The sequence below is a fragment of the Dendropsophus ebraccatus genome, chromosome 6, assembly GCF_027789765.1.
Source record: "Dendropsophus ebraccatus isolate aDenEbr1 chromosome 6, aDenEbr1.pat, whole genome shotgun sequence".
Lineage (NCBI taxonomy): Eukaryota > Metazoa > Chordata > Amphibia > Anura > Hylidae > Dendropsophus > Dendropsophus ebraccatus.
The window spans coordinates 10170157-10186231 of record NC_091459.1 but is presented as its reverse complement, the minus strand read 5'-3'; the positions used below and the strand labels follow the sequence as shown (position 1 = coordinate 10186231).

Below are 16075 nucleotides of genomic sequence, written 5' to 3'. Positions count from 1 at the left end.
CCCCACCGGAAAGTAGGCTAAAAGGGAGCAGGACAGTGGACATTTTTTACTTGCTATTATACCAGCTTAAACCCATTTCGTATTAAAAATATTCCTTGAACAACCCCTTTAAGCATGTAGTCGCCTTCTGAATACTCTAACAGTACCTGTCGTAATAAGAAACATTATACTTAGTTAACGCGGTTAACCATCAACCCACCTTATCAGCCACTTTGTCTTCTGCATTTTGCTCCACTTCAGACGGAGTAATAAGTGAAGTGTTTAGTGTGGTATCCATTTTTTCCAATGATTTCACACCATTACTTGTTGGTTGTTCTGTAAAGCTAAACTTTCTTGCAGTTCCTGGTTGCTCAGAATTGTATTCTGGGGAAACGTTCTTATTTTGCTCAGGAATCTTGTTATTCATCGGGTCAAGGCTGGAAGAGGTTGAGATGAGATCGCTGGGAAACAGACCCTTATTTATGTTTATTAGAAGTTCTTCTAATTTGTTGGAATTTTCTGAGTCTGGAGGGACATGAAAGATTTGATCGAGCTGGGAAGAGATTAATTGTGGACCATTTGGTTCGATCACATTCTGCTCATCGAAAGTTGACGAGGTACTTAAAGTTTTATGACTCGAGGTGTTACCAACAATACATAATACTGTGTCATTGTCTAAATGCTTGCCAGGTTTGTTATCGCCATGGGTCGTAATTCCATTGTCTTCTGCTTTTGTCTTTACACTAACAAGATCTAAATCTAGTATGTGTTTTGTTTTTTTATTATTTTCTCGAAGATTAGTTGCTAAGACTTGTCCACCTTCTTTATGAACTATATCATTGGATACATTGTTGCTTTTGTTTTCTCTACTTATTAGATCCAATAAATGAATGTGATCTATGGCAGAATCCTTTAGTCTTTCACTGTCTTTGTTACAAGGAAATTCTGGTAAGGAATTTCCATTGCCATCTATGTTCTCCTTTGTGTTGAATGAGCTGTTGGTATCTCCAAAACCAAACTTCTTGTAATGAAGATTGTGATCGGTTATTTGTATATTTTCTGCACAACCTTTGAGGTAAGTTGTTAAGTTATCCATTTCTCCTAGTTTACTTTGTTTTGTATCAGATGGGCTGGTAGCATTTGCTTCTACATCCTCACCAGAGCTTTTACAGGTAGATGAATCAAAAATTGAACACAGGTTATCAATATGAATGGGACTTTTTGTAGTAAGTTGGACAATTCTCTCTCTCTGGTTACTTGCTTCCTCTTTACTCTTTAAATTTGTAATTCTGCAAATTTCAACGTCAATAGTTTCAAGTGAAAGAAGACTTTTACCTCTAGAGGATGCACCATCATCTGGTAAATCTGAGTTAACCCCCTGAATGGACTTGGTTTGTGACTCTTTGTCTTCTGTACAGTAATTATTTTCAATGTGTGTAATGTTAGTGTTAAAAGCAGCCTTTACATCACTGAGAAGATTGTTTTCTGGTATTTGCCTACAGTTAAGCTCAAAATCGGTATTGGACTCAAAATCGTGCTTCAAATGCATAGTAGACCGCTCAGTGGTAGAGTGTTCCACTCGAGCACCTTGCTCATTGTTTTGATAACCATTCTTTACTTGCCCAAATGTCTCATTATCTTCCGTTTCTAAATCTGCATTGCTATAGTCACCCTTTACATTTTCTTTTTCTGCTTGAATAGTTTCAAGACTTTCAGGATTAGTATGATCTGTTGGAGAGTGACTATGATCAGTATATTGCTTAGAAACGGCCTCATCATCAGTATGATCAAAGCTATTTTTTAATTTCGGATGAAGAGCAGCACCATCGGCATCCAGTTCTGCATGAGTACTATTGTCTGTGAGGTTCATTAATGCTGGTACTTCAGTTTTAGTCTTATTTTCCATTTCACTGTCTAGGTTTTTCACACCTGACTTCTCATACGCATTCTTATTCTCAACTTGTCTTGAATTAGAAACCTCCCCTTCCAATAAAACTGCTTCTCTTTCCCATATCTTGGCATTGCTCAAACTTATGACACCACTTTCCTCCAGGCAGTGTAAAGACTCATCCAACTCACTCATAACTTTAGTATTGGATGTATTTTCAGACTGATGATAAAAAAGATTTTCATTATAAAAGCCTAGTTCATTTTCACTATTGCCAAAATCAAACAAGACGGCTTTGCTATCAATTTCAGTGTCTTCAAAGTATTCATCGGAGAATTCTTCAGCGGCTTGATAGCCCTCTTCACTGTTGGTGTCATCGGTGACCAAACAGTCAATATCGGTTTCACTAAAAGTACTCTCAACATATTCCTCATCTGGTTCTTCCTCTAAAATTACTTTATCACCAGCCTTCATGTTACCAGCCACATACTTTTCGATGGTGTTATATTTGCTACCGTCATATTCTTCCTCTACTGAACTCGGAAAAGGACATTTTTCCTTATATAATGAAGCTTGGTCATCCACACAGGAGTTACTTTCAGAATCTTCTTCAATTATGGTTTCCAGAAATTGCCTTCTTTGCAACATTTCATTGTTTTCAGCTTCACTATCGGAGTTATAGTAAATCTCCTCATCAGAGCTTGTATCGCTTTGGGTGGGTGTTCTGTCTTCCATGTTGTCATTTCCTATAGTTTTCCAAGTCTTTTTGATCTCATCAGTGTCACCATCCTCATCCTCACTTTTATAACTTCCATCAGACATATCAGAGTCACTGCTGGTTTCCAAAAATTCATGTTCTTCTCGACCTACATTAAGGTTTACGTCACTGTTGGTTTCAGGTGAGGGAGCGACACAAACATCATTGTCAGTGTCTTTATCACAATGTTCTTTACTGGGCATTTTTTCCATCTGATCATAAAAGGGATCTCCCAAAGATACATCATCTTCTGTTTTACATTCAAAAAGACTGACGTTTGAAGTGGTTACAATTTCTTTTGGTCTTTTTAAAACGTCCCCAATCTGGTCGGAGCCATTGTTACAATTGTTATGAATGGTATTTTCCTGAATTAAATTGTTATTGACCACAGCGTTACTTGGTGCGCTTAGCTGAACATCAGCTGCAATTACATCTTTTAGAGGAAAAGAGTGTATTTCGTCATGTGCTTCAGCTGTCTCACTGCACAGAAGGTTGGTTTCACTGAATATATCATCGGTTTTTACATTTTTGAACAGCTGACAAATCACCTTCTCAGGATCTTTGCTCTCAACCCTATCCATAAACTGAAGCTGGTCTGCAGCCTTTTCTAGGTTTCCGTTTTCTTCAAAACCTGAGCTCCTAAAAGATGTACTGTCATGCTCAGTCATATTGCTATCTGTGTTATTGCTCGGGTCGGTATCTCCTCCCACAATATCTGAAACGTCTTCATCGTTTTCACACGAGGTACGCACGATATGTTCAGACTCGAGCAACATGCTGGCAGCTTCATCAAGATCACCATCAAATAGTAGAAGTCTTTCGCCTGTATTGGCATCGATATAACTATTTATCATGAGATAGGAAATGAATAATTGCTTGGTATGGTCCGGGTTATGTGTCAGTTCTTCCTCCGATTTGTTTTCAGAGCTATCGGCCAGGTTGGCCGGGTGAGATTCATAAGACATCCATTTCAGAGCATGTTTGCAGGTTGGCTCCAGAACATCTATATTGGGCATTTTGTCCTGTAACTCTAAGCTGCTGAGGACTAATGCAGTGTTTTTGTCTATTATCTCTGACTGAGCAGCTATATCTAACCGCACTATCTCAGATGTTTCAGGAATATATAACCCAGCAATTTTATGTCTGTTACTTAGGATCTTTTGCGCTAACTCATTAGAAACCATTCCTTGTTGTAAGGATGTTGATATGGGGAATATTTCGCTGGTATCGGGCCATATAAGTCCAATGAACCCTCTTTGTGCCTCTAGCACCATCAATGCACTACTATACGAAATTAAATTACACTGAACAGCTTCATCTACTGTTAAACATTTTTTTGTAGATGGGCAAAGGATTCCACCATTCTGAACTTGTTGGGTTAAAATTCCACAAACTGTTCCTTGATCGATGAGACCTTGATCTCGTGCATGTTCCAAAGTCAACTGGCTTCCAGTATCTGGGTCAATAATACCGCCTGAAAAAAGCTGAGTTCCAAGTAGCTTGTACATGATTTCACGTTCCAGAATTCCTTCATGTGCAGCACGTAAGACGCTAATTTTCCTTCCAGATTTTAACGTGATTTTACCTCTATCTTCTGAATTAACGAGAATAAATCTCATTCCAGTTTTCTCATCCATCACAGTCCTCTGTAACAATTCTGCTAATGTTAACTTTTCCGCCGTGATGGGGTCAATCAAATCTTTGGCCATCTTTTGTCTCTCGATAAGCTTTGTAAACATTGATGTCGAAATCATATTTCTTTGGAAAAGTTTGTTTACATTGACCTGTTCGCCTGTAGTGGCAAGTTGAAGGCAACCGCAGCAAAGCAAAGTGTTGATCATTTTGACTGTTACGGCCTCGGAGATTAATCCCTGATTGTAAGCTGTAATTATAGGAAAATCGCTTGGAGGGAGAGATGAAATGACACTTTTAGCACGAGAGATTTCATGGAGTCGTAGTTGGATTTGATCATCTATAAGTTCATGGCTTTTGGCGTCTTCCGTGTCAAAGCATCTCTTTAACTGTGGGCAAACCAATCCAGACACTATAAGTTGCATTTCTAGCAGATAAATTCCCGTTTCATACTCAACAAGTCCTTCTACAACAGACTGGTATATGGAAAGAATTCTCTCGTTTGCCTCATCGATAGCCCCGGACACAACTCTGTCGACCTGAAACAGAAATAAGAATTAGCCAGTATGGTGACCAAGCACCGGGTACAATTTATAAAGAGTGCATGCCACATGCTCCAGATACTTACCGCACAAAGAACAAGTGGACTGTATAAGCAGTTCAGATAAAAAATGATTTTTGTCAGTGTCTTGACAGCAAAGGTGGGACAAGCTGTGAACTCAGCATGCATCTGTGAACTAGAATTTAGCTTTAGGACACATTGTGTGGGTTAGTTAGAAGATTGATGACAACAGATAGAGTAAGAATCACCTGCAAAGCAAACCATCATGCCATCTGATGCCTGTGAAGGGTTAGGAAACATGTCAAAAAAAGAACCATGCTTGTCATGTTTACAGCACACTGTATAAACCTCGCCTGGTGGAAGAAAGACTGTTAATATGAAGTATGGATGGTACCCCAATGGCAGTCCCTGATGCTAGTCTTTGTCACATGAGACCACAGAAAAAGCATGACTAGAATATATTCGTGAATATTAAAGACAGTACAAGATTAGCTTTCTCGCCATCTAAAACCAACAACATACCAAACGTTTAGATGAAAACAATTATTTCCCACTATAACTTCTTCCATTACATGCAAAAAATAAAAATCACACAAAGATGGTTGCAATAGAAACAAATCAAATTGTTCTGCAGACGTCACCTTCTGTTCCACCAATTTATCTACCAGCTCCTTGGCTTCTTGTTGCTGTCTTTCGTACTCTCTTGATAATAGACTGTGGCTTTCTTGCAGTGTTTTAATTTGGTTTTCTATTTCTGCTCTTTCTTCTTCAGTCATTCTGCCAAAAAAAAAAATAATAAAAAACACATATATATATATATATATATATATATATATATATATATATATATATATATATATATATATATTAGAAGCTTCACATTGTGCATTTATTCTATGAATACACTAATGGCTAGATTTAGAAAAAAAAATGTTACAAACCCAAACCTGGGCAGCAAAATGACAATTGGGGACATTTATCAAACTAATTGCGCCTGTTTTTAGTCTAATTTGTCTAGTCTAGTTTGCGCTCAAAATAAATCTAATATGAATTTATGAAGCTTTTTTAGACAAGACTATGCAAATTAGATGCGACTTTTTGAATTAGATTTTTTTGTTGTTAATTAGATCGAAAGTGTGCCAGAATTCTTTTTTAGCTAAATTTATTAACTGCGCAATTTTTAAAAAAGTCGCATATTTTAGTGCATCGCTACGTCTGCTTCGAACCAGGTGAATTTATTAGACTAATTAAAAGACCATTATTTTTAAGACACATTTACTATGCTATTAGACAATTTACATAAATTTGACTAAACACATTAGATTGGAAATTATGGCAAAACCTCTGAAAAAAATCGTGTTTTTAGATTTGTTAGTAAATATCCCGCAATGTCTTAAAGGAGTTATCCAGTGCTACAAAAACATGGCCACTTTCTCCCAGCGACAGCACCACTCTTGTCTCCAGTTCAGGTGTGGTTTGCAATTAAGCTCCATTCACTTCAATGGAACTTAGTTACAAAACCTGCATCCAAACTGGAGACAACGGTCTGGAAGAAAGTGGCCATATTTTTGGAGCACTGGATAACCCCTTTAATACTATTAATGACTCATTGTAAATGGACACCTATAACAAAATGTGGATTGTAAAGGAAATTGGTACACTACCTGTCACCATGCTTAGCTAAAAGTAATTGTAAAGTCTGTAGGGCATCTGAGATCTCCTCCTGCTTTGTGAGAATCTCTTCACTAGACATCTGAAAAGAGAAGATGTGAGAACATGTGAGATTTATACAAGCAACATTTCTGTACTAGAAGTCATATATACATCATAATGTAAAACCTTTAAACTCCAAACTGGATGGATCCTAAGGCTATGTTCACACACTGTTGAAATTGAGTGGATGGCTAACATTTAATGGCAAATGCCCCTTATTTCAAAACAATAAAATTACGGGAATTATTTGGCATTAAATGGCGGCCATCCACTCAATTTCAAGTGTATGAACATAGCCTTTCTTTGTTTCCAATCCACTCCTGGTTTTGGTTGCAAAATACTGACCAAAATACTGTGTGGGAACATAGCCTAAAGATGAAACTTGTGGAAGAAGAAGTCTTTTTTAGAATATACGTCTAATCCCCATAAAATAATAATCCCTTTTAGAACTATGTATTTTGCTGTTTCGCTGTGATTCTTCCAAAAACACATAACTGACAACATTGTGATACTAAGAGGAATAGTAGCACTCAGGTGGTAATTTATTAATATGTTTCCAGGAGGAATACCAGAAGGCAAAAAATAATATTAATAATAAATAAAAGTAAAATACACCGTGGTATTACTACAATATCAGGTTTTAAGCAAAGTCTAGTTCATAGAAATGTATATTTTTATAGATCGCTTGGTTTTTGTAGACATCATAGTCAACAATTCACTTGTTCTTGGTTTGACGTGTATTTACTGATGTATCACATTATATGTCAGTATCTGGGCAGACACGTAGGCTATAAAGAGCTGTCTTGCTCTTCTCCAATGCTAGGGTAGGAAATGGACAGAAAAAAAAAAACCTATATCCAGCCCTCCGCTCTGTCTTGGACTTGCACTGCAATGCCAATGTAGAAGTGCACTTGTAAAGTGCCACTGGCCTCAGTGTTCACATGCACTTCCTTTTAACCCTGACCACTGAGGCCAGAGACTGTTGTCCTCAAGCTGAGCAGCTCAATGTGGTAGAGAAGAAGTGGGACTGAAAAACAAACTCACTGGGCGGATCCGCAGCGAGTCTCTCGCTGCAGATCCCTGACCTGTACCCCCTATGGGCAGACAAACTCGCAGCAGGATGCAGATCCTGCTGCAAGTTTGTCAACAGCCCGCCCTATTAACCCCCCGGCCGCCGGAGCGTATAAGACACTGGGAGCCCCAAAGCAAGCAGGGCGGGGACCAGGTGATGTATAGGCTCCGGCGGCCGGGGGGTTAACAGGGCGGGCTGCGGACAAACTCGCAGCAGGATGTGAATCCTGCTGCGAGTTTGTCTGCCCATAGGGGGTAAAGGTCAGGGATCCGCAGCGAGTCTCGCTGCAAATTCGCAGCGGGAAGCTTGCTGCAGATCCGCCCAGTGAGTTTGTACCCTTAAAGTGTTTTTTAGCCCTTGGGTTTTCCAACTGTCCAGGCTGCCCCCTTTGCTCACTCCCAGTCCCACTTCTCTACCACATTGAGCTGCTCAGCTTGACGACAACAGTCTCTGGCCTCAGTGGTCAGGGTTAAAAGGAAGTGCATGTGAACACTGAGGCCAGTGGCATTTTACAAGTGCACTTCTACATGGCATATTCGCAGCGAGAAACTTGCTGTGGATCTGCCCAGTGAGTTTGTATCCTAAAGTGTCACTGTCATCACAAAAAACTTTTGACATGTCATAGAGACACCACAGAGACATGTCAAAAGTTTTGTTTTGCTCCAAATTAGAAAAAAGTGCCGGGCTCCATAGAGTTTCTTTATGAGTCCGACTATTGTTTCTAACTCAAAGCGGAAAGTGGATGTGCTTAGTGCAGTCTTCTTCCCGCTTGTACTCCCGATCTGTAAGGGTCTGAACACTCCGACCTGGACCGATTAAAACTTTTGACATGTATCACTATTTGCTGCTGTCATTATCAATTGATGGCCGCCTTTTCCTTATAAATGATGAATGAATAACTGAAGTTCCCATAGTGAGAGCATACCCTCAGGGGGACATATATGAAACTTACGGTCGGGGCGTATGCAAAGGAGAGGGTGCAGAATTGCCCCTTCTTCATGGCGTATACCTGACGTATCCCCTGGAAGCAGGTGTAGATTTGGTACGCCTGGCACAGAGTAGGGCGCATGGCCAGCTGGATTCACTAACAGGTGTGCACCTCTTAGTGAATTCAGCCAAGGAAAAGGGGACAGGGCCTAATTTAAGACTTGTACACTCGTAATAAATGTCCCCTTTTGTGTTTTACTTTCAGATGATCTTTATTAGGATCTTTCAGATGATCTTTATTACCTAAAATGAATACCAAGAAGTGACAAGCTCATGATTTCCAAAATACAAATCTGATCTGTCCATGGTACCTAATGGCCCCACTACTCTGGTCTTTAATGTGACAGCTGCAAGGTGCTTTAAAAGGTGAGTGTGCCACCAGTCACCATGTCATTTATGGATTGATTTGCAGATAACCACTAAGGCTGGGTTCACACTTAGCAAGTATAAGCTGAATACAACCGTAATTTAGAGTAAAAATAAAACTTCCTGAGGAAACGGTTAGGATGGCGGAACACGTAGGGTGTTCCTGTCCCCATCTGACCCTCTGATTTGGACCACACATGGTGAACCCTAAACATTATTTATCATCCTTTTGTGCTATATACTGCAATATCCCATTGATTGTGGACTTTGGATGTGACTCCATGTGATGTTGTTCAGGGTCAGGTATACTGGGGTGTCCCAACTTGCACACAAGTAGGATTAGTATGTAATATTTTAATTGCTTTTAAAGTCTGGTAGTACGAAGGGCTGGTGTCCCTTTTTTACTGCTCCTGTTTAGAATTTTATATATTTTAGATATTATACTTTTGTTGATCACACACAGTTCTTCTTTTTTCACCATCCTTTTACTGTCTTTGCTATTAAATTTAGTGGACATTTGAATAAAGGACACACAATCAGTCCACCTGACCTAGAATAATGTACCAGCAGACGCCACTGTAATGACGGGTGCATAAAATGTGAAATGACTGACGTAATTTTGAACTCAAAATGATGGACGTTATTTTAAAAAATAAAAAAGGAAAGAAAAGACATTATGTGAACATACAGTAGCTGTAGTATTTCTGGCCATTCATTCCACCATCTTTAATTATAAAGTTTTTAATAGCAACACCCAAAATATTATTAAAAGTGGCCAACTTGGAACCTAAACCTAAATAATGAACCTATGGCTGTTATTGTAATAATTGCCGTCAAAGTATGGTGGATGATGGCCATTGTATTGAATAATAGCCAGAAAAATAAACCATTGTGTGAACATAGCCTAAAGGAGCATATTATTAAATTTTAAAATACTGCCATATTTGTTCCTTATTTAACGGCCATATGTTGCTTTACTTTTTACTGTGTGTGTGAACATAAATTTATTGTGCAAATGAACAAGTAAAGATTGATCTGCTTATTAACACTATGATATTTCCTGTAGCCAAAACATGGACAGAGACTAAAATATGTGCTAAGCTAAAAAGTGTGGTAAATATTCATGGATCTACACAGGAAAATAAGTAATACTGTATATCTATGTACTATGATCCTTCATTTTATGTTTTCTAAGATGTCTCCGAAAATCTCATAATAGTTACCTTGGTCCACTGGCCTGGGATTACTCTCCAGACTGGAAAGAATACACCACTAGCTAGCTAGTTTTTTTAGATGTAGTGCGGCTTTTTATTGGGTTATAATCCCCACATTATGGTAAATACTATTGTGTGTATATTATCCTTCTGTGATATACAGCTAATAATATCTATTATTTATTTCTGGGTTTCCAAGTTATGCTAAAAAATGTCAATCTAGTGTGTTCCTTGATGCTGTACTGTTAAATGGTATTAGTATTATACATTTTTTCTGTTTTATGTTCTTCTATGGGTAACACATAGTAAGAGGAACACCCCCATTGGTCTGTGCATTAGAAAAGGACGTATCCCCAAAAAAATGTATATGTTATCTCTCTATATATGAGCTGTCAGTACACAATGACTACACTACAGTGTCGAAAATTATCCTACCGATGCTGATGGTCCTACAAAGCATCAAGATTCCGAATGCTTATGAGTGTTTTTTGTCCAGTGGGATATATTATAATAACGTAGTGATGACGTTTGATGGCCTTCCCGATGAAGTTTATGAGTAAACGCAGACAAAAGGCATCTTTAATGAATCAACACAGTGATGTAAGCAAAAATGCGAAGATTTGGATGTGTAACATATTAATGTAATATTTCCCATGCTTCTATGGTTTAATGAATTCCACTTCTAAGATGGTTGTTGCAGTTATACCGTGAGACAAATGACTATCCATTGATAATTTACTGTGGGTAAACGAAGTCGACCAGTCAAGCAAGCGAACCATGCATAAAGAAATGACGAAGACTATTCCAATAACATCAAGAAGCTTTTAAAAATTATTTTAAAGGGGAACTATCAGCAGGTTACACAAATCTTACCTGCTGATAGTCCCCTATAGTGCCAGGGACACTGAGGAGGAAGGTATGCTGTTATTCAGCGCAATCTTCGTTAGGGAGTACTGTTAGGAGCACTGCCGGATGATGCTTTCTGATTCTAATGGAGCCGCGCCATAGAGGGGCGGTGGGTCCTCCCACTGGAGGTGGGCCAGCCCGACTCCAGTGATTCACCCCCGGCCGTTGCCCAGGAATAGAACCGGAATGCGGGAATCAAGCCACGGTTCAAAAAAAAGGACTGCGGCAGCTTCCCCACGCCGTTCTATCCATGTGCAAAACTTAAAGCGAATGTACTGATGGTACATTCATTTTAATCCTAGGTAACCCCTCTAAGGCTATGTTCCCACTATACAAGGGAAAATAATGTCCAACACTGCAAAAACAATGGCCGTTATTAATGATCAATGATCAGTACAAAGGACGCTATTTGCCTTTATTATTACCTAGTTGGAACATAACCTGAGGCTATGTTCCCACACCGCATTTTTGCTCAGTATTTTGCAACCAAAACCAGGAGTGGATTGAAAACACAGAAAGGCTATGTTCACGCACTGTTGAATTTGAGTGAATGGCCGTCATTTAATGGCAAACAATGGCTGTTGTTAAAAATAACTGTAATTATTTGGCATTAAATGACGGCTTCCACTCAATTTCAACAGTGTGTGAACACAGCCTTTCTGTGTTTTCAATCCACTCTTGGTTTTGGTTGCAAAATACTGAGCAGAAATACTGTGTGAGCATAGCCTTAAACTGCAGTACAATGAAGAGAGAATGAAATTTTGTTTAATGATTTGGAAAACTGCTGAATGACACACCTCACAGGCAAGATAATTTGAAGTCATTGAAGGTTTCCTTAAGAAGACCATAAGATCCCCTTCACTAAGCAGAGACTACCAATAACGTTGTATTTGTTTTTTTTTCATGGGATTGGACAGTATTATGTAAAATGGTTAGTGTTATGCAACCAATAAACATGGTGGATACAATATACAATTTTATTTCTTAGTAAACAAAACACATGATTATACAAAATGTATAATGTTGGAGGTTAGGACTGTTGATTACTAAATAATACCAATACCGATACCTGCTGCTTAGAAGTGGGTGTCACTCCTGCACTCTCCCCTTCTCCTCCTGCTTTATTTAGCATTTTAGTGACCTTAGACACCCAATTCAGTATGTCCCCTGCCTTCTTTACATGCTCTCGCTTTTCCTCTTCCAATGATTTCTAGCAATAAATGCGTGATGTAAAACACATATAAACATTACACAAGAAAAAAAAGCAAAATTTTACAGCAACATATTATAAAATACAATTTTGTTGGATACATTTGATTTCATCCTGATATATAGGAATATTCTTAAAAGAACAAGAAACCCCCTATTAATACACAATAGGAAATACTATTATTAATGAGCTTTGGAGTCTATTCACCCGCTGTTATAAGGAATGCTTATCACACATATTCACACTATCTTCAAAACATGGCTACCCACATTTTAGAATTAGCTATATACAGAATTATGTGATCCTAAAAAAAAACAACACAAATGCATATTTTGGTGGGTTGGCACCATGACTCCTACTGAAGCAAAAGATTATACATGTGTTTTAAAGGAGAAATCTAGCGGGGAACTAAAAAATTATTATGGGCAGGGGGTGGGGTAAAATAAAAAACACACTATTCTTACTTTTCCCTGGGGCCCGCACTGCGCCCCATCATGGAGCTCCCGGACCCTGCCAGCTGTCATTTTGTCCCCGGTTCCGGGTACATTACACCCCGGGTTCAATGTCGCCAAAGAGTGGGATTTAGCCTGCTCAGCCAATCAGTGACTGCAGCGGTGTCCCGCCCGTCACGAACTGGCTGAGCGGGGCATCCGTCAGCTGGGTTGTGGCGTATCCGATTGAGAGCTCAGAAAACAGCAGCCAGGGTCCAGGAGCGGGACAGGTGACTATAACTTGTTTTTTATGATCCCCTCTCAGCCTTAATGATTTTTTAGTTCCCCGCCGGACTTCGCCTTTAATGAACATAAGGAACATGCATCATATATAAACCTGTTTCGCACTATGTTTCATAGATTGGTATGAATAGACCCCAAAGTCGAATGTGTTTACCATTAAAATAAAGACAATCGTAAAAACCATTACAGACCAGCAATCAAACATCAACTTATACCTGCTGCCTTTGCATTAGCTTGACCATTACAAATAAACAAAAAAATATAAAAGATATAATCTGGTACAAATCTCATGCACTTCATTACTGCGTCTCTCAATTCACTTACATTTAGCTTTTCCTTAAAACAAGCAATGGCGCTTGGGTACACTTTCCTAGCAGACATTTTAAATTACCCAGTATGCATTTCATCTCTTTCACTTTCAGTCAACATTTTTGGAAAAACAAAAGCATAAAACATTCAGCTTTTCACTATCTTTGGACACATAAATTTCCACAGCACATAAGCAATCCTAGGGAAGTAATTCTGTAAGTAATTTTGGAATTTAGAGTGTTTTTACTTTTATCTTTATATACATGTTAAATATACTTTTTTACTAAGTATCGAGGATAGCTGGATCTGGGGAAAGGTGAAGAAAAGCATTCTTTTAATACAACAGAGAGGTTTTGTGATGTTAAGTGAAACTAAACTGGAAGGATATTAAGAAACACAACAAGTGTTACCATTGATGAAAATCAGCAACGTACATACGACGGTATGTAAAAAGAGGTAATGCAAGTAAGAACAAGACTCTCAGATAATGTACATTAGGAATCTCCATCAATAAGGTCACTTCAGAATGACTTTCGCTAGCACTTCTTCAGGATGGAGATCCAGTAGGCTGCTTCAGCAACTTCTTTTTTACGATGTATTCATTAGACAGTTGACTTTATTGCGTAGAAAAATAGAGGCTAGGAATTCCGACATTGAGAGGAAGTGGAGCTTCCAATAAGCGTAGTCCTGTATGACAATCATAAACCGCTTTCTCTAGAGCATCCTTGTAGGATAACTTCCTCCTGGTTTTGGGACAGGTAAGGTTTTTGACATATGACTTCTCATCCTTTAACTTTGTTGCTGTGGGAGCATCAACTATTCCTCTCTTGATGGCATCCTCTAATGAAAGCCGCAAATGTGATCTAGGGTCTATTAATCCTCCAGTTAGGTACTGATACTCTAAGCATCTGTAACCAATTTCTTTGTTTAACAAGTTCAAGTTCATAGCTTCACCGGCAGATAAAATGGCCTTTGTGGTAGGATGGGTAACCCCCGTGTATGAAACCTCACATTGTTGAATTTGCTTAGCACAAACATCATCAATTAAGTTTTTACGTAAAGCTTCCGATACATTATATTTTTTCCCATTTGAGGGATCAACGATCCCTCCGGTGCTGATCTGAGCCTCAAGACATCTGAACACCGTTACTCTGTCTACCATGTTTCTTCTCAAAGCTTTAAAGACAGAAACCCTTTCATTGGTTTCAAAAATCCAGTATCCCGCTATAGGACTGTTAGGGTCCTTACTTGGTCTTGTCTTAGTTACTAAAATGTCAGCTAGCTGAATGGATGAAAGGAACCCTTCCTGAAACTTAACAACTAGTGACCTGTCAATTTTACCTTGGGAAACGGCTTCATCTAAAATAAACTGCCTTCCTGTCTTTCGGTCAGTTAAGTGTACTTGTGACTTGCCCTGTGAGTCGAAAACTGTTGAGCTCTCCCACTGGCACTCGTTTTGTGAAAGGTCGGTATATGTTTTCTTATCGATCAGACCTCTTTCGAATGCCTCGAAACGTGTCATTTCGGTGCCGGATCGAAGATCTACCGTGCATATCTTGTGACCTTTTTCTGCTGAAAAAGCTGTAATTTGTCTTTCACCGATTGGTAAAAGGAATGTTTTGCTATCTAAATCGAGAACACACAATTGCAGCAAATCTGAGTAATACATGTTCTGCTTAGTGATGGGAAAGTGAAAACCCTTCATATTGCTAGCTGGTTCATGCAAAAATTTTAATGTGGTGTGGTTTAACAAACCCTTCAGAACTGCCACTTCAGATGGGATTCGTATGCTTCTAACTGGGTCAATGACTCCACCAGTGGCAATCTGAGCTTCAAGAATCCTTTTCCCTTTCTGTCTTTCCAGAAGTCTAGCCTCAATGGCCTGGAAAACAGACAGCCGTTTGCCAGAATGAATGTATCCTAAGACAGCTTTTTCAGCTTCAAGGAGTTTTTCTTTAAATTCGTGGTCAGCAAATCCACAGCTGATGGCTTCCTCAACAGAATATTTTTTGCCTGTAGAAGGATCAATGATAAAACCTGTCACTACTTGTGCTTCTAAATACTCCAAAGCTATCCCTTTATCAACAATTCCCTTCTTTGCAGCTAAACCAAAAGATATTCTTTCTCTGCTCGACTCAAGGTATAAACCTGCTATTGCAGTAGCTTTTGACAGGTATGTATCGAGTTCTCTCTGAACTTCTTGTACAGATGTTTGACCTAACTCAAGCTGCTCCATTGTTTTGGCATCGAGTATTTTAGCGTCTAGCATTTGTTTAGCCGACACATTTTTTCTGAGACCTTGGAAGATGAACCTATCATCAATGGAGGAACTGTCACTCAAAGAAGTCTCAGAGCCTGCATAGCTTTTGTAACTGGAGGACATATAACCCATCTTCGGTAAATCTGCTCTCCCAAAAACCTGATCTTCATTGTTAAGCAGGAATTCTTTTCCCTGTTTTACAGTTGTAACTTCAACAGTCAAATCATACTGCTTGCTCTTCACTATCTGTAAATAGGAATATTTAAAATAAAGGATGGATGGTTAGGGATTAAGCCTATAGAGAACTTCCAATCTAACAGTATATCTAAGTCAACATAAAAAAGACAAATAAATGATTAGAATAATTAGTGCTAAACACCCAAAGCTGAAAGCCCCACAGAGGCCCGACAAGCCATGCATCTATATACAACAGGGCATATGTCTACATTATGGAAGCCTAACTACTATATGTATCTGACTTGCACA

General features: G+C 38.9%; 1 protein-coding gene across 21 annotated transcripts in view; it reads right to left on the bottom strand.

The window, feature by feature from the left end:
- The window catches only part of DST (dystonin), a 398894-nt gene that overhangs the window by 142392 nt on the left and 240427 nt on the right, over positions 1–16075 (bottom strand). For 13 of the 21 annotated variants that reach the window (XM_069974481.1, XM_069974486.1, XM_069974484.1 and 10 more), the window contains 4 exons: positions 12146–12286; positions 6483–6571; positions 5460–5595; positions 200–4795 (listed from right to left, as the gene is read on the bottom strand). In XM_069974481.1, coding sequence (XP_069830582.1) covers positions 200–4795; positions 5460–5595; positions 6483–6571; positions 12146–12286 — 4962 coding nt within the window. Of the gene's footprint in view, positions 1–199; positions 4796–5459; positions 5596–6482; positions 6572–12145; positions 15836–16075 lie in introns of those variants that run through there. The other 8 variants (XM_069974494.1, XM_069974499.1, XM_069974497.1 and 5 more) reach the window with 2 other exon arrangements.